The sequence below is a fragment of the Nerophis ophidion genome, linkage group LG02 (genome assembly GCF_033978795.1).
Source record: "Nerophis ophidion isolate RoL-2023_Sa linkage group LG02, RoL_Noph_v1.0, whole genome shotgun sequence".
In the NCBI taxonomy this organism is placed as follows: domain Eukaryota; kingdom Metazoa; phylum Chordata; class Actinopteri; order Syngnathiformes; family Syngnathidae; genus Nerophis; species Nerophis ophidion.
Window position 1 is genome coordinate 30257230 of NC_084612.1, and position 23349 is coordinate 30280578.

The following is a 23349-nucleotide window of genomic DNA, read 5'->3' on the forward strand; positions in this document are numbered from 1 at the left end:
CACGCCAACGCCAACGTCCTGCATGGTTCTACGTGACGAGGATGGGTCTCGTTAAATGTTCCCAAGCGGCTGCAGCAATCAGCACAGTCCAATAAAACTATATATATATATATATATATATATATATATATATATATATATATAGCTTTCAGAAAAAAACACAAGAATAAACAAGAAGCAAACGTTTAATTTGCACATAAATGGAATCAAGGAGCTTGAGGCCTTGCTGCGGTCAGCCTGATGACTTAATAATATGCCGATAAACACAACTATCAATCAAAGCCCCTGACAGGAGGTACAGTCCAGGAGGAAATACAAGCTGTAGCGCTTATTGAGGTTCAGTATTAGTGTCTATACAGGTGGAAAGCACTGAGGTGTTATGTTTATTTACAGAGTTTGATAACAACTATATAATCAAATGGTCACTAAGCAGATTGGCCAAGAGGCGTTTTCAGATCAATTATTTTCTTTGGACAGCAGTCATATGCCACTATTTTACTCACTAGTGATTGTGCCCCAACAAATCTGCCCGGCAACAAGTGAGCATCTGGTGTCTGACTTAACAACCAATATATATATATATATATATATATATATATATATATATATATATATATATATATATATATATATATATATATATATATATATATATATATTATTTTTTTATCAACAAATCGCAGGCGGGATTGATAATGATTGTGAAGTTATTTGAGGTTTTATGAAGGGAACAGTTTGACCTTTTTTTTTTTCTAAATTTAAAACACTTCCTTGTGGTCTACATAAAATGTAATGGTGGTCAAAATGTTGCAAAGATTTTGTTTTACAAACCATCTTCAAGTTGCTTTCTGGCTGTCTATTCAGAATGTGCCAGTTTGAGAGAGGCCTTAAAGGGGAACTGCACTTTTTTATTTTTTTATTTTGCCTATCATTTACAATCCTTATGAGAGACAAAAAAAACTAAAGGATTTGGGTTTTTGTTGCATTGTAATTTGTATTAATCGGTTCATTCTGCCTCTACATCACTTTGAAAATGCCAACAATAGTTCATTTACAATCTGTAACCTGCATAATAACCAAGCTGTAGCGACATTGTTAATGTAAGAGCGAACACTGAGGAACTGTTTTTCTAGCGTAGTAACACATTGTCTTGCGACGGCGTGCTATGGCATATTAACCGTCAGTTAGCGACTGCCTCAACAACTGAACGGCTTTTGGTTTGTAATACACAACACAATGCTATAGGACACCAATCTGAACTGACTGAAAAACATGTACATTCATATTACAGTATCTGTAAAGTATTAGTATGTTTTCTTTGTACACAGCTAGTTTGACAGCTTAGTCAGTGTAGTGTACGGTGATGTGCTGCTTGTATCAGTAGCAGTTGTCCGTTTGGTCCAACATTTGTTTCCGGTTCAGCTTGGATAAGCACGTCAATTATGTCGGCACAGCTTGGCTACAAGCTCCACATTTACACCATCAAGTCACGCCGACCTCACTTTCACGGCTTCCGTCTGCTCCAATATTTCAGCCTCTCTTCTTGCTCGCTTCGATAAGCAGCAATTCATCCTCAATATATTTAAGCTTCAAAAAGATAAGGTTGTGTATCCTCATATGTCCAAAAATAGTCGTCTTTGTTGATTTTTACCAAGTCTGCCATAATTACAACACACATTTGTTTGTTTGAACACACATTTGTTACCGGAAATTGGAAGTACATTGTTCCCGTAATGCATAAAATATCCAAATGTGGTCATTTAGGTCATTGAGTGCACTGTCAACTTTAACCACCATTTCATCCATCCATTTTCTACCGGTTGTCCCTTTCAGGTTGCAGGGGTCACTGGAGCCTATCTCAGCTACAATCAGGCGGTAGGCGGGGTACACTCTGGACAAGTCGCCACCTCATCGCAGGGCCAACGCAGATAGACAGACAACATTCACACTCACATTCACACACCAGTAGTGTTGAATATCTTAAAATATATTTTGTAGTAATTCTAACTTTGACCACAGTGTCAGTCGCTATATAGAGTGGCGCTTTCCATCATTTTCAGCAGACTGCACTGCAAAATGATAAACTCCACCACCCCCTCTTTCCTCCCACGCAAGATCCACCCAGGAACAGGGCCATATAAAACCCTTCCCTATTTTAGCGCAATTTTTTCATAGTGCCAATTGGGGGGGAAAAAGAAAGAAATACATTTTATAAAGATCTACATAAGTGCTAGAAAAATACAACTAAATGAACAAATCAGTTAAAAAAAATAAAATAAAAATAGTCACTGTAAATAAAATAAGGAATATCCATTACAATAGTGAAAAGACATAAATAAAAACTACAATGTCCAGCTCAGCTTTCGGTAAAACGCCAGCACAAATAAAAGTGTTTTTAATAAAGATTTAAAAGTCTCAAGAGATGTTGCATGCAGCGCTGAGATTCAGAGGGAGAGCGTTGCTACTGCAAAATCTCAATCACCTCTGGACCTTGGGCACTCTAGAAATACTGATATGGTTAGAATTGCATGCAATGGGAAAAAAACAGTGGTGCACTTCCACTGTAATGGTGCCAAAACATGTATAATGAGTACATTGGAAATAGTGTTTAGCATGTTTTGCAAGCCAATAGCGTTTACAGCAGATCTCAGGTAAAGGAAATCCTAAACTCCCGCTTATAGAAAGGTGCGCCTCTGTGGCAGCTATTCTGTCTCCCAGCTCGCCACTTGTAGCAGACCGTGGCTGATTTCCTTCCTTGCGTGACTCTGGAGTGTAAACACACGGCCAGAGTGACTCATCACTATTTCTCACTTCCACGCTCTGATATAAACATACAGACGGGTCAGGGGTCATTCTGGGGTAAGCGTATGGGCGGTGGTGGGGTGCAGATGGGAGTGGAGGGTCGGTGGGGGGCTAGCAAGACATCTTCCATTCTCCAAAGAATTCACAGCTTCCTGTGGCCGAAGCCACATGCCTGCCCACTCCAGTCTAGAGGAAGCAGAAAGAGAAACACGGTTAGAAATAGCGAGCGAGACCCGGTGATAGATTGTCTTCTTTGCCGTACTGCGTGGAAAGAATGTCGATTTGATGCATGTGCGCTCATCTTCCTGGAGTGAGGCAGATGGGGGTGTGGCTAAGTTCAATCGCGTGGCGACAATTAACTTCATTCCTTCTCAAACTGATTTATAAGACATGAAAAGTGTGTTTATGTGCAGCGGCCAGCCTGTCTTTGGAGACGAATGACACTTTAGAATGGAAGGGATGTCTTTAGTAAGCCCTGATCACTTCAGCCTCACGTGGCTGCTGGAGGCCACATTGGAGGGTGGGGTGGGGGTGGGGGTGAGGGGGGGTAGACATTTCCTGTCAGGCCCCGATGAGAATAAGGGCCAAATACAGTGCAACATCAATCACTTGGCACTCCACGGCTTCCCCAATGCCATTGTTACACTGCAGGAAATGGGCCGGTAGCAGGTGGAAATAAAAAGTGCTTTGACATCGACAGCATTAGGGCCAAGAGTCCTTTCAACGTTTAAACAAGCGAACACACACACATATACATACATATATATATATATATATATATATATATATATACAGGAACGTTACGAACTTACAACATACAGTCAACTAAACAATCTCATGACAGGTAAAATATAAGCACTTTATAAACATTGCGCCTTAACCATCATATATATATATATATATATATATATATATATATATATATATATATATATATATATATATATATATATACAGGAACGTTACGAACTTACAACATACAGTCAACTAAACAATCTCATGACAGGTAAACTATAAGCACTTTATAAACATTGCGCCTTAACCATGCTTATTATGAGATGTGTTTATTGAACAAGCTGCAGTAGCTTGCAATGGTTTAGAACTGATGCATCATGCTGAGAAGTCTTCCTATTATATCGCCCATATTCATCTACATAAGAGGGGACAAAATATTACAGAAACTTCTCAGTATGATGCAGTGGCGTTCTACACTACTGTAACGTGCAGAGGAGCCCAGTGTTTCCTATACATTACTTTATTTGTGTCAGCCCGCCACAGTTACATTTTTTACTGTCACAGGAAAAAATTGGTGTCCATTCTCTTTTAATGGATTTTTTTTTTATGGAACCATATAAGAATCCACTGAGATCAAGATCTTTCACAAGGTGACCTGGCCAAGAGGTAAGTACATGTCACAGAAAATGTGACAGAAAGGTGATAGATTTGGGCGCGGTCACCCTTGCTCCAAATTCAAACATCTTATAATTGGACTGTCCGTATGTTTGTCACTTCAACTCCGTACAGTAAAGGACATCTTAACTCTGCTTCTTAAGACGGCTGACTTGGTCGCGGTTGATAAGGCTTTTGTTAAATCAAAATATTGATGTATCAGACGTTCATTATTATCATTCTACATGCAGCCCAGGTGTAGGTCATGAGTTCAAACCCCGGCAAAGTCATACCAAAGACTATATAAATGGGACCCATTACCTCCCTGCTTGACACTCAGCATCAAGGATTGGAATTGGGGGTTAAATCACCAAAAATGATTCCCAGGTGCGGCCACCACTGCTGCTCACTGCTCTCCTCACCTCCCAGGGGGTGATCAAGGGTGATGCATCAAATGCAGAGAATAATTTTGCCACACCTAGTGCGTGTGTGACAATCATGGGTACTTTAGCATTAACATCATGAATGTTTGTTTAAATTGACTGGTTGTGTGAGAAGACAGATAAATCCATAACTTCATGTTCTGTTGCTCACAAAGGTGTAAAAACATGTGATAATGTTGCACACTTGTTTTCATACAAACCAAAAAGCATAGTTTTACTCGCCCACACACAGTCAAAGCAAATTGTGCATACAAGACTACTTCAAACCTACCACTTTATCTGGGAAAATACACCGCGAGACTTACCTGCGCAAGAATGTTTAGCTTTTTATTTGACTTTATTGAGGGTTTTTTTTTTTTTACACCTACGGATGGGTACTGAATCCAGTACTTTTGGTGCCGACCAAATTCCATGTGAACGAACAAGTGCTGATTCACGTCAAATCAAACATTCACATTTGTCCATAACTGTGTTGCACATGACATCACCTGCACTCAAGCAATTGGCGGACCAACAGTATTTGTAGCAGACTAGCTCTGGATAATGTTGCAATTTTCCATGCCAAAAGAGTGATTTTACATGGCAATTTCAACACCTCCTATTTTGGCAATGAAAACTACAACTAAGATGCATGTCATAATCAAACAGCTGGTGTGTAAGAAGTATAATACTTAGAGGCAGGCCAACACATCCAGGGCTCAAGAAAAGACAAAACTAGCACATTCAGTTTAATGGCAGAGACAACTTCTTGACACTACGGCAACACACCGAACACAACCGTTATGAATCCATACTTGCAAATGCGACTACCGCATTTTTCGGACTATAAGTCGCAGCTTTTCTCATAGTTTGGCCGGGGGTGCGACTTATATTCAGGAGCGACTTATGTGTGAAATTATTAACACATTACCGTAAAATATCAAATAATATTATTTAGCTTATTCACGTAAGAGACTAGCCGTATAAGATTTCATGGGATTTATCGATTAGGAGTGACAGATTGTTTGGTAAACGTATAGCATGTTCTATATGTTATAGTTATTTGAATGACTTTTACCATAATATGTTACGTTAACATACCAGGCACCTTCTCCAAGGTTCTCATAGTCATCATTGTCACCGACGTCCCACTGGGTCATTATTGTCACCGATGTCCCACTGGGTGTGAGTTTTCCTTGCCCTTATGTGGGCCTACCGAGGATGTCGTAGTGGTTTGTGCAGCCCTTTGAGACACTAGTGATTTAGGGCTATATAAGTAAACATTGATTGATTGATTGACCTTCTCAGTTGGTTATTTATGCGTCATATAACGTACACTTATTCAGCCTGTTGTTCACTATTCTTTATTTATTTTAAATTGTCTTTCAAATGTCTATTCTTGGTATTGGGTTTTATCAAATAAATTTCCCCTAAAAATGCGATTTATATATATGTTTTTTTTTTCAGTGCGACTTCCATCCATCCATTTTCTACCGCTTATTTCCTTTCGGGGTCGCGGGGGGCGCTGGCGCCTATCTCAGCTACAATCGGGCGGAAGGCAGGGTACACCCTGGACAAGTCGCCACCTCATCGCAGGGCCAACACAGATAGACGGACAACATTCACACTCACATTCACACACTTTCAGTGCGACTTATATATGTTTTTTTTCTTCTTAATTATGCATTTTCGGCAGGTGCGACTTATGCTCTGGAGCGACTTATACTCCGAAAAATACGGTAATAAGTGTAAGATATAACAATTGGACAGCACAGTTGTCATTATCAGCTCAATGTAAAACAAAGATGGATGTTATTATTAAACAAATTAACATGTGTTACTACTTGAACAAACACAAAAGTACCGAAAACTGAAAACTGGTGTGAAACTTCCTCACAGTAACGTTTTTTAAAGCAAAAACTCTAACAACAACACCACCGGCAAGCCATTAGTGGTTTAACAGAACACATTTGTTTGACAATTGTCCACATTTTTCACAATTACAAAGTTTGTCATAAAAAATTTCTACCAACCCAAATAAAATGATTGGTGTTTACGGCAGTCAAAGGGAGCACATGCCTACATACAAAAGCAGTCAGTCCAAGAGAAGCGACAAACAATTTGCAGTCATGTTGTAGTTTTATGATAGATTATACATTCAATGACAGCTAACGCTAGCTATCCACATTGCTATGTTTAGCTAACAACACCTAAATGTGATATGTATGTACGTAATTACAGACGAGAAGTTGTGAGAAGGCGGGATATACTGTGTAAAATACATTGGAAAGTTAGCACCCCCTGCATCTGTATAATTGTTGCAAACAGACCCTTTAAGTACCAGTATTGATTCCCAGAAATAAGGAATTTGAACCGTATCGGTTCAAATGTGAAAAGGTACCTATCCATAATGACTCCACAGACGGATACTATTGATGGTGAAGAGGAAAATATGATAACTGGCATGGAACCACAAATGGAATCTATTGGGACTCAAAAAACATGTGGGCGTCTTAGTACAAAATGCATGGGTAAGGATGGATACCAAATTTAGTACTTTTATAGGCACTGACCCAAGTCGGTCGGTACTACCAGGTATTAAAATCAAACGGTGCCATATACTGATAACTTTGTGGCATGTCACATCACGTCCAGTTGAAAACTTGGCCTTGACTTAACAACTTGACCGGAAAATAAGCAATCAAGCAGCACTTGGAGTGCCCAAACTGCCTCTCGGTAATGCTACAATTTTCCATGCCAACAAAGCAAGAAGTAAGGCTTCAAATTTCTAAGAGCACTAGCTCAATGCTAATTTACACTGGATTTGCCATAGACATGCTAAAGATTATCATTAGCCATTTTACATTGCAATTTCATCGCCTCCAAATTTGGTGATGAAAACTACAACTAAGATGCATGTTACAATCAAACTGGTGTGCAATAAAGAAACGCAGTGAAGAAACGACTAGCACATTCAACTTAATGGCAAAGACTACTTGCAGGCTATGGCAACACACCATCTCACATTTTGGAAAAGCAACTGCATGCAACATCTGATCATAATACAGTACAGTACAGTACTTGCAAATGAGACACAGAAGTGTAATAAAACAACAACTGATCAGCACAGCTCACAGTTAAATGTTGATGTTTGTTAAACATTGACAATCATTAAAACATTTGAACATACAAGAACATGCAGATTTGCACCGTTAAGTACCGGTATCCCAAGTACTGGGAATTGGACCTGTATCAATTCAAATGTTATGTGTACCCGACCCTACATACAGTACATATTATATTAAAAATAGCCAATAATAGAAGCACGGTGGAACAGGGGTTAGTGTTGGTGCCTCACAATAAGAAGGTCTTGGGAGTGACCCCTGGGCTCGGGGACTTTTTGTGAGGAGTTTGCATGTTCTCTACGTGACTGCACGCGTTCCCTTTGGTTACTCCGGCTTTTCCTCCCACCTCCAAAGACATGCACCTGGGGATTGGCTTATTGGCAACACTAAATTGACAGTTTTACATAATAATTTCCTATAAAGAAAGGGATTCTAAATTAGAATAAATGAGAGTGTGAATGTTGTCTGTCTATCTGTGTTGGCCCTGTGATGAGGTGGCAGAGATAGGTTCCAGCAACCCCGTAAATGACACGCGGTAGAAAAATGGATGGATGATGTAAAAAAAAATCCTTTTATGAGTCTTTTGAGAGACTGACAATTCAATGCCATTCTGCCACTTCAACATCTGCTGCTCTAAAAGAAAACCTTTTTTTTATTATTTTGGTATGTCACTCCATTAAACTTCATGTTTTTTTTTTTCTTTTTTCCACCCTTTACAGGTTTGCGCTGGACACAAAACTGCCACATGTTTTAATTGCAGCCTCTCGATGCTTTCTTGCCATCCCCGCCACTCTTCATGTGGGATGGAAGCCTGAGACCTGGCAGGGTGGCTGTCACATAATGCCCACGCCTGTGACGCTTCGCTGGGACCCCCCTCCACTCAGGAAATGCTCTCGGCCTTTTTCCCACCCTCACGCTCCCGCTGTGGAGAGCTGGGCATTACGACCGAATCCAGTTACCGTCCCAGAACATTCCTGACTGATTCCAACCGCTGCTGCCTGGCCGTGCTTCCCACACATAAGGAGAACGCAGAGTATCGAGTTGGATGCTCCCAAAGCTTGAGGACACATGACAGCAAACTCGGAAGCCCCTCCACCTAAAAAAAAAAAAAATCTACTCCCTCTTGTTCCACGTGTGGTTTTTGTACGTAGGTGGCTTCAGTTGGGTGCAGGTTTGAAAATATCCAACTCCCATTGCCAGAGCGATATCTCCATTGTGGTGGACTGTTTGGGAAATCTTAATTCCTTTTTCCGAATCAACTTACCACAGGAAAATCCCCCGTCAGAGCTACAGAGGGTGGGCTACACGTAAACACCAAATATTTCATCCAAACACGCACTGTGGAGCTTACAGTATGTTGCCACACGCTGCACTCCCCCATCCTGCTGCCATTAGGGCGGTTTCAGCAAACTAACCTGCTGTGGTGGTCCACCAAGTCTCTTCCTGTCTTCTCCACTGCGGTTTTTGACTCCTCTCCTATTATTGACGGCTCAATAGCAACTCAGTCACACCGTGATGGGGAGGCCCTGTATGTGAGGTGTGTTCAGCCACAGGGTGGGGCACCAATAACTTGCTCCCACTCGGTGTGTGGGACAGAGCCAGCTTGCCTGCAAGAGAAGTCAGAGCAGAAGAAATGAAGCAAGATGGTTTCTATTGGGATATTCTTCATGTGATCTCCAAGCCTGTTTTTGATTGTTTGAAACTTGTATTAGTAGATTGCACAGTACAGTACATATTCCGTACAATTGACCACTAAATGGTAACACCCGAATAAGTTTTTCAGCTTGTTTAAGTCGGGGTCCACGTTAATCAATTCATGGTACACTGTGATTGTTTGTATCAACCATCAACAAGTATGTTATAAATTAATGTAGTTTTGATTCTTGTGCTGTCATAAATACAGACAGTATTGTGTCTTGTCATGATGATATGACAATGTTGTGATTGTGACCATACATCAGGTTTCCATTAGTTTAGGTCTAAAGGAACCCAAAATGTGCATTCAGTTAGGGCTGCAAATAACAATTATTTAGTAGTCGCCTAGTCAGCGATGGATTTTTTAATTAGTCGACTAGTCAAACAATTATTGTTTATGCACACCTTTGAGTAGGATGCTGCGTCCGCTAGTTGATTTTAACTCATTTTTAGAACCTGTTATAGTAAATTACAGAGAAACAGATGGTTTTAATTTATTGCACAAGCAGTGAAAAGTGTATCAAAAGACTTGTAATACAATATGTCATGTAAACAAGACTTTTAGTATAAAAAAGTGTGTATATATGCAGCTGAGATAGGCTCCAGTACCCCCCATGACCCCGAAAGGGACAAGCAGTAGAAAATGGATGGTTGGATGTATGTGTGTGAGACTGAGTGTATATATATGTGTGTGTGTGTGTGTGTGTGTGTGTGTGTGTGTGTGTGTGTGTGTGTGTGTGTGTGTGTGTGTGTGTGTGTGTGTGTGTGTGTGTGTGTGTGTGTGTGTGTGTGCAGCTGAGATAGGCTCCAGCACCCCCCCGGCCCCAAAAGGGACAAGCAGTAGAAAATGGATGGTTGGATGGATGGATGTATATGTATATGTGTGAGAGACTGAGAGTATGTATGTGTATATATATATATATATATATATATGGATGGTTGGATGGATGTATATACTACATATACATACATATATGTTTATGTACATATGTACACACATATATATATATATATATATATATATGTATTTATATATATATATATATGTACCTATGTATATACATACATAAACATACATATGTATGTATATGTATATAGATGTATATATGCATATATATATATATATATATATATAGATATACATGAACATATACATGTATGAATATGTATGTATATATATATATGTATGTATATATATATGTATATATATATATATATATATATATATATATATATATATGTGTGTGTGTGTGTATATATGTATATATATATATTTATATATGTATGTATATGTATATATATACATAAACATACATATGTATGTATATGTATATAGATGTATATATATATGTGTGTATGTATATTTATATATGTATATATGTATACATATACATGTATGTATACATACACACATATATATATATATATATGTATATATATATATACATGAACATATACATGTATGAATATATATATATATATATATATATATATATATGTATATATATATAGATATGTATATATATAGATATATATAGATATGTATATATGTATATATATATATATACATACATATCTATATATATATATATATATATATATATATATATATATATATATATATATATATATACGCATTTTAAGGGATATATATATCTCAATATGTCATTTAGGAACATTTTGCAAAAATTTTACTTGAATACACATAATTTATTTGCTCAGAATTTGGTAACAGTTTTATCAAAAGTCCCATCTGGGTTTATTCTGAAGTGAAATTGATCAGAGAGCACCCAGTCGGAGTCGCCTCACTCATCTTTGCAATGATGTATGCATTGAACTAATAACTGACCTTAGAACAACCAGCTCCGCCTTTCAGGTTAACCATCCACGGTTAAAATAAAGAAGCATATACGTCTAATTAATCCGTGTATACACATGATTAATTAAAAAACATTTGTGATTAATCACATGATTCAATGCGTTATTTTTGACAGCCAAAACTTATTACATGTTACATACATTCATAGGTGCATTTATGTGCAGTATCTATGTATGTATGTATGTATGTATGTATGTATGTATGTATGTATGTATGTGCATATACTTTATTCAAGTAGAGCGTTATTGTTTTGAAATGTGTAATTACTAGGAACAGCTGACTGCCGTATCACAAGAAGCATTTTGGAAAAATAAAAATATACAATAATTGCTTTAAAGCCTTCAGTATTGTTTTTGTTTTCAGAAGAGTTAACTAATAAAAATGGTAGTAATGTTTCATTCTGTATGCTGTTTTATAAAGTAAAACAATATTATTGAAAAAAAATTTTTTTAATGTCTTTCCACATTCAGCTATGAATGCAGCTGAGATAGGCTCCAGCGCCCCCCACGACCCCAAAATGGACGAGTGGTAGGAAATGGATGGATGGAATCCGTGGCTGGATGGATGGATGTCTTAATACAAACCATCATCATCATGTGTTCATATACATTTGACATTCTGCCTATTAGTAATCAATAACCAATCTAATGAACAGGTATTGAAATGTGGTCCATTTTTCCTACATTTTTTGGATCCTTGGAACATTATAAAGAGCTACAAGTTTTCTCCATGGTGCAGGCCTGACAAATTACTGCACTGAAGCATGCAAATCACAAACTAATCAACACATTTTACATGTATGTTGATAATTTTGTCAGGAGGTATAGTGCCAAGCACAGCTTTATATATTATGATCAAAAAGCACTGCTATAATTACATTCACAATATATTTCTCATTATAGATGTATTTAATGCCGCATTATTGCAAAGAAATGTTAGAACCTCGTACAATGGACAACAACAAACCAGATATATGATCAATGTTGAATAAAGTTGAAAATAAGAATGTGTGTACAGTATTTAGTGAACGTTTATGAATTCACTTAACAGAATTGAGATTGAAATATCAAGTTTTAAGTAACAATCAACCTCAGGGGTTTCTACATGTACATGCATAATATAATAATATCCAAGCTGGATCAGAAATTAGGACTTTGAATGAAAAAAAAAATGTTTTTTAGAAATATATATTTATGTTTAAATCACCTAATTAGTATAAAAAAAAAGCTTTTAGTGCAGTGGTACACACCACAAAGTAACTAAAACCACATTAATAAACATATTTTCAAATGATGAAATTTTCAATGAAATCTGAGAATCATTTTGCAGTGAATCCCAATCATAATGTTATACAGACTGTGACTGCATGCATGGTTTCATGGCCTCTTACTGCGCTTATTGTCCTCTGCATCGCAACTACTTTCTGGCGCGCTGTTGGGGTTCGTGTGGGCAATAAAAGACAGAAGATGAGCATGAATTATTATACAACATACTGCAGCTGAATGGTAGATGCACTTCTCACATTCACGTCGAGACCCAAAGCGCGCAATCAGCGGTCTGCGAGCAATTCCGTCCTTTCTCCCTCACATAAACAGCAGTGGAAGGAAAATATACAGGCGTGCCACCTACAGCGGGGGAAAGTGAGCAGGATCATCACACTGCTTTTAATTAACCGCAACTTTGGCTCACCTGACATACTAAATAACACCAAGTTGACAAACTAGGCTCGCCTTAATGTCATACATGTATGTGAATCACTGAAATGTATAGAGTATAGGCCTATAGTCAGTTGCTTTCATTTAAAGAACAATACTGAAATAATAATAATAATAATAATTTGTAAAGTGTATATTTTTCATCAGTTAGTGTGATATTATTTTTGGGAAGTCATTTGCATATTTGGTTATTTTTTTGTATATCATCTCGCTCACTATCAAACAAATTAAACCACGTTTGTTTTTGTTTTATTTATTTAATTGACTTATCTGTCAATATTATTATTACTTTGTTTTGTTTTCTTGCTGTTTTTTTTATTTTTATTTGGGGAGGGGAGGGGTAGCATCGTTGGGATATAAACAAAAACATATTTTTGACATTTAGGGCAGATATGTATTCCAATCGCTGAAACAATTTATAGAATATAGACCTGTAGTCAGTTGCTTTCATTTAAAGAATAAAACTGTTAAAAAAAAAAAAATACAAGTGTTAATTTTTCATCAGTTAGTGTGATATTCTTTTTGGGAAGCTATTTGCATATTTGGTTCTTTTTTGTATTTCATCTCGTTCACTATCAAACCAATTAAACCACGTTTGTTTGTTTATTTTATTGTATTTATTTAACTGCCTTATCTGTAGATATTATTATCATTACTTTTTGTTTTCTTGCTGTTTTTAAATTTTTATTTGGGGAGGGGAGTGTTGGCATCATTGAGATATAAACAAAAACATGTTTTCACATTTAGGGCAGACAACAGATATATAATGTTTGCAGATATGATGTAATGGATAAGATTGTCTGATGTCAACAAAAATTTTATGAAAAAAGAAAATAATAATAATAATAATTAATAAACCAGGTTTGTTGGCCAAAATGTCACTTATGCGCGTGAGTAATAAATAAATATATACTTGCATATAGGGCATAAACTATTCAAACCCGAAAATATTCTATATATTATATAATTCATCTGTATTGCGTAATAAATGCTAGATTTAATGTATATTTTTAAACATGTTTATTTTGTTACTGTTGTTTGCGCTACTCCACTCCTCCACATCTTTTTTTCACTGCATATTTCCACATAAAAATTAAAGAAATGCGCAATAGCTTATTTTTAACCTAGTCATTTGCATTTTTCATTTGTATTTTATTTTATAATTTCTTCATGTTGTACGTGCTGCACCTTTATTGTGACAAAACTCTATTCTACATAAAATTAAAACTATAAATATATGTCTGCAGAATTTGCTCACCTTCATATTTAGAATCACCAAAAATATTGCACTTATTAGAACACTGGTCATGTAAAAATGTGAAATATTACTATTTTGTTTTATCATGCAAGTTTGATGTAGGCTTATTATTTATTGTGTATTTAGTGTATCTGCACTAAACAGCTATTGGTTGACATTGTACATAATGAATCTTCACTCATTCTAAAAGGACAAATTGATATAAAATATACAACAATAAAGTGAGGAGCATATTTTAAATCAGATGTTAAGAGTGTGTGTTAAAATAGGGGACAGATTGAGTTTATTGCAGTATATAAAGTATAGATGACGCTCCGGAAGGCCTGTCAGGACTGTGCGCTCTGCGGTCTACCTCCACCTAAGTGGACCAACATTCCTGGGAATGCAGAGCTGTCCAATACTTCATGATAGGACGTCATGGAAAGAACAAAAAAAAAAGTACATGACGCTCAATGACGAACACAATCTGCCTTGTGACACCATGAGCCATTATTACCTTCACTCGTTTTATGCAACAGAAAAAACATGTTTTTTATTTACATGGAAAATTAAAAATTAATATATTGCCCATTTTTAGGGCATTAGCGAATTACATATAAAGGGGCTGAATCATAAAGGCTGTTTTTAAAAGTTAATATATTGACACATATTCTACTGAGACAGTGGGGTGTTTTGCATAACTATTCGTTCACAAAATGTGCCACTATGACAAACTATAGGCCAAAAACAAATGTATTGCAGAGGACGCTGGTTCTCTTAGATACATTTTAGCATTATCATGTTGATACAAAAGCTACATATTTATAGTAGAAAATGCTAAAGTGCAACATCATTCTTCTAGCAATAATTCTAACTTTACAACAGTCAATAGCTTTGCAAATACATTCATTTGGTTGTCGTCAAATGTGTGCCTTATTTTTCATATTGGTTGACTATACTTATGGAAAGAAGACTATTTAGGCCTACACAACATCATGACACAGTGTGTGTGCGTGTGTGTGTGCGTGTGTGTGTGTGTGTGTGTGTGTGTGTGTGTGTGTGTGTGTGTGTGTGTGTGTGTGTGTGTGTGTGTGTGTGTGTGTTTGTGTGTTTGTGTGTGCGTGTGTTTGTGTGTGTTTGTGTGTGTGCGTGTGTGTGTGTGTTGAGAGGGGGTCATAATGGAATGAAGTCATCAGCAGTAATTAAACGCAGAGGGAAAAGCGGGAGCGCGCGTGGCCCAACAAGGTGCGAGCTGGGTGGTCCCATTCGCTGATAAATGTGCACCCCCCCCCCCCCCTTTTTTTTTTTCTCCACCTATACACAAAATGTAGACCAATGTTCGTGCAGGCTGAAACAATATGAACATTCTTTTATGGATGAATGGGCTCTAACAGTAGCACCTCTGTCACCTTCACCTTGACAATGACATTTTTTGGGGGGGGAATGACTCCGTGGCGCGCTTGGAACAAAACAAGGCCCTTGCACTGTTGTGTTTTGGATTAAGCGGGTATTATAAACATTAATATATATAGCTTATCGGGAGTTATTCACTTGAATTGGTCAGTTTAGTTCACGTAACGAATGCATGCACACAGCAACAACTTTTACGCATAATCCATAACTTTTTACGCGCCGGCACAAATGACAAAAATATGCGTAATATAGTCCTTGTGAGTCTTTACTAGGAACAGTAGTAGACTGGAGGGGAAAGGTTGCAGACTGCAGCTCTGGAGCTCTCCAGGGAACAATAAGCAAGCTGTCTTCGCTTACAAACTGATCAGTATGGTCGGCATGAACTGCTGCGTTCATGTCAACTGCAGTAAAAGCTCCAAAGAGAAATAGTTTTGATATAATTACTCTGATAAGGTCGACGCCGGGCATGAGCATACTTGTAGCTGAATGAACAAAACTTACTTCAATGCATCGTTCAGATGGTGCCTGCAGTAAGGTCCTTGTAGCTCAAGTCCATGCATCCTGCACCCGAAGTTGTGCGCTCAGAGTCCGGCAGAGAAATCCACTTCACTCCCCGGGCGTCCTTTGCGTAAATATTATGACTTATACAAACAATATTCTGGTGAACACACACACGCGCGTGCGCACACACACACCCAAACGCACGCGCGCACACACACGCAGACACACACCAAAAAAGCTTCCTACTACGCAGTGCACATCACATGAAGTTGACTATAAGCTGATTGAACTGGGGTTCTAGTTTTTCTTTATTTCAAGAGAGCATGTTTACATTTTGCCATGTAAACATCCTGCCTTCTCGTGTTTATCTTCTGCAAAACTTAGGAGGGTGGTTTCAAATATGAAGAGCATACCTTCTGAGGTTTAAAAATAATACATAACGGTGGTGCATGCACCAACATTATTTGCAGGTGCTTTTAAAAACAAACTAATTAAAAAGTATATCTGTTTTGGATTAAAAGTTATGGGGTGTCCAATCTTGTTCCACCAAGTACTGAAAGGTCAAATAATGCAAGGCCATTTTGATAACCTTTCACAAAGAAAAACTGCTGTAAACAGACATTATATGCATAAAAACAAAACTTAGTGTGAGCTTTGTGTTATAGGTGACAAAGTATATTGTTATTGGAAACATCAGCTTGTTTTCCTATTACATTATGTCTCCGAAAATATGATGCAAGCCAACAAAAAGGGAGATTCGGGCTGGAAATGGCCCCCGAGCTGCAATTTGGACACCCTTGAGTTAGGAAGTCAATTCACAAATCAATGTGAGCCTACAAAAAATTGCAAACACAACCCTGTAAAAAAATAATGGTGATTTCACAGCAAAATGCTGGTTAATAATTGCATTACTTATGTACAGTCATTTACTTAATCTGTGTACATTTTAATGTTACCGCCCAGCTCTGATTTGACTTTTAATTACAGTAAAGTAAAAAAAAATATGTCACAGTTGTAATGTAATTGCAATTAACTATCAAATTAAAAATATGTCCTTTAACTTCACAATTGTAGTTGTCTTGTTAATTACTTTCGGTTAAACAGCATATATACCATTACTGAGTGTGCAATGTAGTCTGTGCAACCCCTTAAGAGATAAATCAATGAGTTTGGATTACTAGTAATTTGTTGTGATATTACATGTGACTATGATTACAGTAGTTTACTGTGAAATATAAGGGTATCATCATTTATACAGCCGTTTGTTGTAATATTAGAGTAAATTTAAAATATAGTATATTACTGTAAACGAAAAAAGTACTGCGAAATCATGCTGGGCAAATGTTTACAGCAAGGTATTGATTGTAAATTGACAGCAAATTATTGGCTAATATTTGCATTACTTTTACAGCAGCGTATACTGTAAATTACTGAGGAATAACTTTACAGCAATTTACAGTCATTGCAGAGCTGTGATTTTACGGTTGATTACAATAATGTTACAACTAATTGCTGCATTTACAGTTATGTTACTGTTAATTACTCTCTCGGTACAGCACTCTGTACAAGAGGGTGCAGCATAGTTTGAATTTACAGTAATTTTTTCACCAATGCCACCTCGGAAAATAAATGGCTTTCCATGTATAGCATCATAATTACAAATATTAAAATACAGCGTGGTAGAACTAAATACTCATAAAATGTTTTAATTCACAACACATAGTTTGAACAGTAACACTTTGTTTGAATATCTAATTAAGTGATTACCACTAGATAGATCATCACTTATTTACACTATGATTGCAGTATTTTACCGTGAAAAAACAGTTAATTGCTTTGGATATATTATCATTTGTTTTAAATGTTACAGTATATTTTGATGACGGTATTTTACTTTGGAAATAAAATATTGGTAAATCCTGGTAATTATTTACAGTGAAGTTTTGCAATAATTAAGGTATATTTAATAAAGCTCTAAAATGAGATTTTTCAACCTAAGGGAAAAAAGAAAAGTAAAAAGTGAGTGCACCCAGATGTGCAAGCTTATAGCCCATCATTGGAGGAGGAGGGGAAGTGGGCGGGTCCCACTTTTTTTTTAGGATGGCCAGAAAGACATGCTGCCTCCAACGCGCTGATGGCAACAGATAAGTAAAAAAGTCAGCAGGACAACACACAGCAAGTCAAAAAGAAACGTTGCTCCTGTTCTGCTGCGACTCTGGACAAATTTTGAAGGAGGATTTCCTCGACTTGCGCGCTTCAGAAAAAAGCTCAACTTTGTGTCTCTTTATGCCGGTGAGTTGACGTCGTCTTGACAAGAAGCTGCTGTGAGGTTTGACTGATGACGGCAGAGATCCAGCAGCCCCAAGCGCAGACTCCTGCCCAGAGCAGCCCCATGTCTGCTCCGGACAAGGCGCACGGACAGACGGCGGTGATGGAAACCGCCTCCTCCAACACCAAAGCCAAAAAGACCAACGCGGGCATCCGCCGACCGGAGAAGCCCCCGTACTCCTACATCGCCCTCATAGTCATGGCCATCCAGAGCTCTCCCACCAAGCGGCTCACCCTCAGCGAGATCTACCAATTCCTGCAGAGCCGCTTCCCCTTCTTCCGGGGGTCCTACCAGGGCTGGAAGAACTCGGTGCGCCACAACCTATCCCTGAACGAGTGTTTCATCAAGCTGCCCAAAGGTCTGGGTCGACCGGGGAAGGGCCACTACTGGACTATCGACCCGGCGAGTGAGTTCATGTTCGAGGAAGGCTCCTTCAGGAGGAGACCCAGAGGCTTCCGGCGCAAATGCCAAGCGCTGAAGCCCATGTACAGCATGATGAACGGCTTGGGCTTCAACCACATCCCAGACTCCTATAACTTCCAGGGCAGCGGAGCGGGGCTGTCCTGTCCGCCCAATAGCTTGTCTCTGGATAGCGGGATCGGGATGATGAACGGACACCTGGCTGGGAACATGGACGGCATGGCGCTGTCCGGCCACTCCATGACGCACGGCGGACACTCGTACATGGGCAGCTGCGCCGCGTCCGCCGCTGCTGGAGATTACGCGCACCACGACACCTCAGCCTCGCCTCTCCTCACCAGCGGCGGGGTGATGGAGCCGCACCCGGTCTACTCGAGCCCGGCCTCGGCGTGGGCTCCGTCCCCGGCCTCGGCGTCCATGAATAACGGAGCCTCTTACATCAAGCAGCAGCCTCTATCTCCGTGCAACCCCGGAGCCAACCCGCTGCAGCCCAGCCTGCCCACGCACTCCCTGGAGCAGCCATACCTGCACCAGAACGGCCACACGGCCACAGACTTACAAGGTAGGCTCCGTGCGTAAAAAGAATGATCATACCAGAGGGGTAAAGTGTGGCAAATTCTGTGGACAAATGCAAATAAAGACCCACCACATAATTATTAGTGCTGGCCCATATAGTTAAGTACTTTGTTGACCATATGCCAACATGGGCCTTTCGTGACCATGACCAGCCTCCTTTTTAAACTATTTAAGAAAATGTCGTGAAGACTTAACTCACAATGAAATCATGTTTAGAAAACAGATGTAAATTAAGTGGAAGCCCCAGCTTTGTTTGTGTGATACAATTTGTATTTGATTAATATCTTTGAAATGCATTCAATATAAATAAACAAGGAACACTGTCATGGCCTTTCTTAAATATAATTGTAAAAATGCTTGTACTTTCCCATTGAGGAAAAAATTTAGTTTTAACGTCATAATTAAATATCTAGATTTAGTATGTGTTTTATTTTTATTTTTATGGAATCTCAAATAGAATATATTATTTAAAAAAACTAATCTCGTATTAATGTGTCATAGAAAAAAAGGTTACTTTTAATTTATAGTCATTGTAAATTACATTAAATTAAACTTTTTTTTAACGAACTAATGCACTTTAGAAATCGTAGGGAACATTTTATCAAATCAATAATCTCATATTGTCTTACATCTAAAAAAAAGTTTGTTTTAACTGAATTAAATTATTTTTAATGCGTGTACTTTTTGAGAACCACGTCGGTAACAATTTATAAAATAATCTCATATTAATGCCTAGCAGCAAAAAGTTTCTTTAAACTTAATTTATTTTTCTTTATATTTAGTATACAACTGTACGTCTGCACTTATTTTTAATGATCTAATGTACTTTTTTGGGAACCACACAGGGATCAATGTATAAATAATCTCAATATCTCACAGAAAAATAGTTTGTTTTAACTTAACTGCATTTTCTAATGCTCGTTTTGCAAAGGAACAACATAAGCAAAAATTTATAACATAATTTAATATGTCTCATTGCAAAAAAAAAAGTGCACCTTATGTTAGGTTTGGAATTTGTTGCAATGACTTTTGGAGGTGCATATTTATTGTGTAACCCCACTCACCTGTGGCCTTGCATGCACGCAGGCATCCCTCGGTACCACACCCAGTCCCCCAGTATGTGTGACCGGAAGGAGTTCGTCTTCTCCTTCAACGCCATGACGTCCTCGGCCATGCACTCGCCGAGCAGCGGCTCCTACTACCATCATCACCAGCAGGTCTCCTACCAGGACATCAAGCCGTGCGTCATGTGATGCTGCGTACATGTAATGAGAAGGAAGAGGAACCACTGTGGGACGTGAAGGCCTCACAAAAGAGCGCGGACTACTTTTTTTTTTTTTTTTTTTTACTCCCACTTCCACCCCTCTCTCACAATCTCATATCGACAAGAGCAATAGTGATGATGATTTAATAATAATATATAATAATACAAACTTTTGCCAGTCGTCACCATGAGGCAGCGGGGTAAAATAACGTTGCTTGTGTTTGGTACTAATTTCCTGCAGCGCGGATGAACACCACTCACTCCTTTTTTTGTATTATTATTCTTCCATCATGTAAAAAAAAATGCACAAGTCTAATTTTCTGTTTTTACTTTTCTTCTGCATATCACACTCTTTTTGGACTCAGTGACATGAACAATCGTGGACATTGCATCTAAATGTCCATTATACTGTATAAAATTGATTAAGGCACTTTTTGAATAGCCTACAAGCGCAACTTTCTATTTATTCTGAAGGCCTGCATTTTGTTATTAATTCAGGCGAATTGGCCAAGGAGGTGTTATGCTTTATTGGCAATATTTGTCAAAACGCCGAATTGTTTTTAAAATGAAAATGGAGGATATATTGTAAGCACCGTTTATGTCGTAGACCATTAATGTCAGCACTGTATATTATTCTATATTGTTGGAAACTTTAGCGAGGGTCATCTTTATTACAATTTGTAAGAAATAAAAATGAATCTGCAGCTTTTGACGCTTATATTCTCAAAAATATTCGTCTTTAACAAAGTCAAACCTGAGCTGATTGGGTCTTTTTTTTAATCGGTTTATATATTTTTCATGTATACAAATTAATTGAACACGTAATATGAATGAATAATAATTTATTGCATCGGTCTGAAAATGATCTAAGAAAATATTGGTCTTGTCTAAACTAAGCCTCAATCCTAACCTGAACAAATTGCATATTTAAATTAAGCATTTTAATCATAACATAACATTTTAATTTATTTGATTTTTTAACAATAACTACTATTGCAAAAAAAAAAATTGGATGCAAAATTGGAGTAGAACGGGGCTGATTTTTTCTCTTGAAATTCAGCTTAAAATAAGAAATACCCTTGTCAGATTTATTACCGATTAATAAAAACACATTGCATGCCATTTTAAAAATAACATGCATGAATGCTTTAGATTCTATGTAAAATTTGCATAACGGGTAAAATGCATGGTGCATCAAATCCACCGTGACTTTAATGTTAACCAGTTAAATTGTATTTTTTCTTGGTTTATTGCTGACCACACTTTTTACATATAAGGGTTGTATAATTTTGAGTACAAGTGAAAAAAAAAAACACAGTGGCATATTTCTCACATCACCCATAATGTTAAATTCATCTGGACAGTGTGAGTTCTAACTGCATTGTCATCATTTAGGACTAAAATTTTGAGCTTGTGTCAACTTCTGGCTGTCATAAGATTTGTGAAGGCAATACGTGGAAATTGAACTGGAATGCAAGTTGACTCTGAAGAATAATTGAAAGGGATAAGGTGCATATTCAAGTTTCTGTCTAGTTGATTTTGAAAATAATGGCCAATGTCAGTGTGTTTAGGAAACATTGATGCAATATATGAGGCATGGTGTTGCTCTATAAAAGGACAATATACAGTAATGGATAAGTTTATGGTCACTTTAGTGTGCACCTAGCACATGGGGTTTTGTATCTCCAACTGCAACGTGCATGTGACCGCCAAAACCTCAGGCCTATATAAGCACATGAGATGCAGGGCAGCAGTGGAATCTAGCATTGATGACATTGGCTGAGGTGAGGAGCAAGATGACTAACCGCAGCTGCTCCCTGACCTGCAGGCCTGCATGCCAGCACCATAAAAAGCCTGAAGGAGGCTGCTGGGTGCAGACTGACATGACTTACTGGATGCATGCGTGTGTGTGTTTGCACACACACAGCAAAGAGGTACTGTAAAGTGTGTCCATGTAGCTATGGAGGTTACGTAGGAGGCACAGAGGTGCATGTTTCTGAATGGGTGATAAAGCGCAGATGTGGCGTGCGTGAATACTTGTTGTAAGACTGACCTCTGCTCTGTTTGCACCCTGGGCTTCAGTTTTCTATGGGAAAACATTCACAAGTGTGGCAAAAGAAGTATTCAGTCACGTTGAAGACATTGCACCCTATTTAGCTGGGATATGTTGAATTACTCCATCAGAATTGCAAAAACTTGAGTTTTTAGGTAAGCTTGAATCCCCATGTCACCCTTTAAAATACACACCTAAAGATATCTCGACAAATGTTGGAACCTTATTATACTGTTCTTGTACAGTTCAGTCATGCGGTGCAGAATGACTATTAGTCAATTTTAATCAATCACAGCCCACACTAGCCGAGATATAATTTGATGTGGTTGTAGTTTTAAAATAGTCAACATTCAACATAGTAAACCTCTTACAGAAGATGAACTGGTGTCATTGAATTTAATTAGATTAAATAAAACAATCAGTCAAACTACAATCACAATACAGTTAACATATTGTGAAATGGCTGCCATTAAAAATTCTGCGCATACAGCTTGAATTGGTCCAATACCTGATTAAACAACATTACCAC

General features: G+C 37.9%; 1 protein-coding gene and 1 long non-coding RNA gene across 3 annotated transcripts; one reads left to right on the forward strand and one right to left on the reverse strand.

The window, feature by feature from the left end:
• Nucleotides 1–670: 670 nt before the first annotated feature.
• On the reverse strand, nucleotides 671–20773 carry LOC133539088 (uncharacterized). 2 transcript variants are annotated; one of them, XR_009803177.1, is made up of 4 exons: nucleotides 20568–20773; nucleotides 16179–16299; nucleotides 9154–9345; nucleotides 671–2988 (listed from the first exon to the last, which is right to left on the reverse strand). It is a non-coding gene; the product is annotated as an uncharacterized LOC133539088 (long non-coding RNA). The 2 variants fall into 2 exon arrangements; XR_009803176.1 differs by lacking the exon at nucleotides 20568–20773 and having other exon boundaries at nucleotides 16179–16463.
• On the forward strand, nucleotides 18315–21471 carry foxf1 (forkhead box F1). The gene is made up of 2 exons (XM_061881125.1): nucleotides 18315–19489; nucleotides 20590–21471. The coding sequence occupies exons 1-2, from the start codon at nucleotides 18517–18519 to the stop codon at nucleotides 20754–20756; spliced, it is 1140 nt and encodes a 379-aa protein (XP_061737109.1). The 5' UTR covers nucleotides 18315–18516; the 3' UTR covers nucleotides 20757–21471.
• The last annotated feature ends 1878 nt before the right edge of the window (nucleotides 21472–23349 follow it).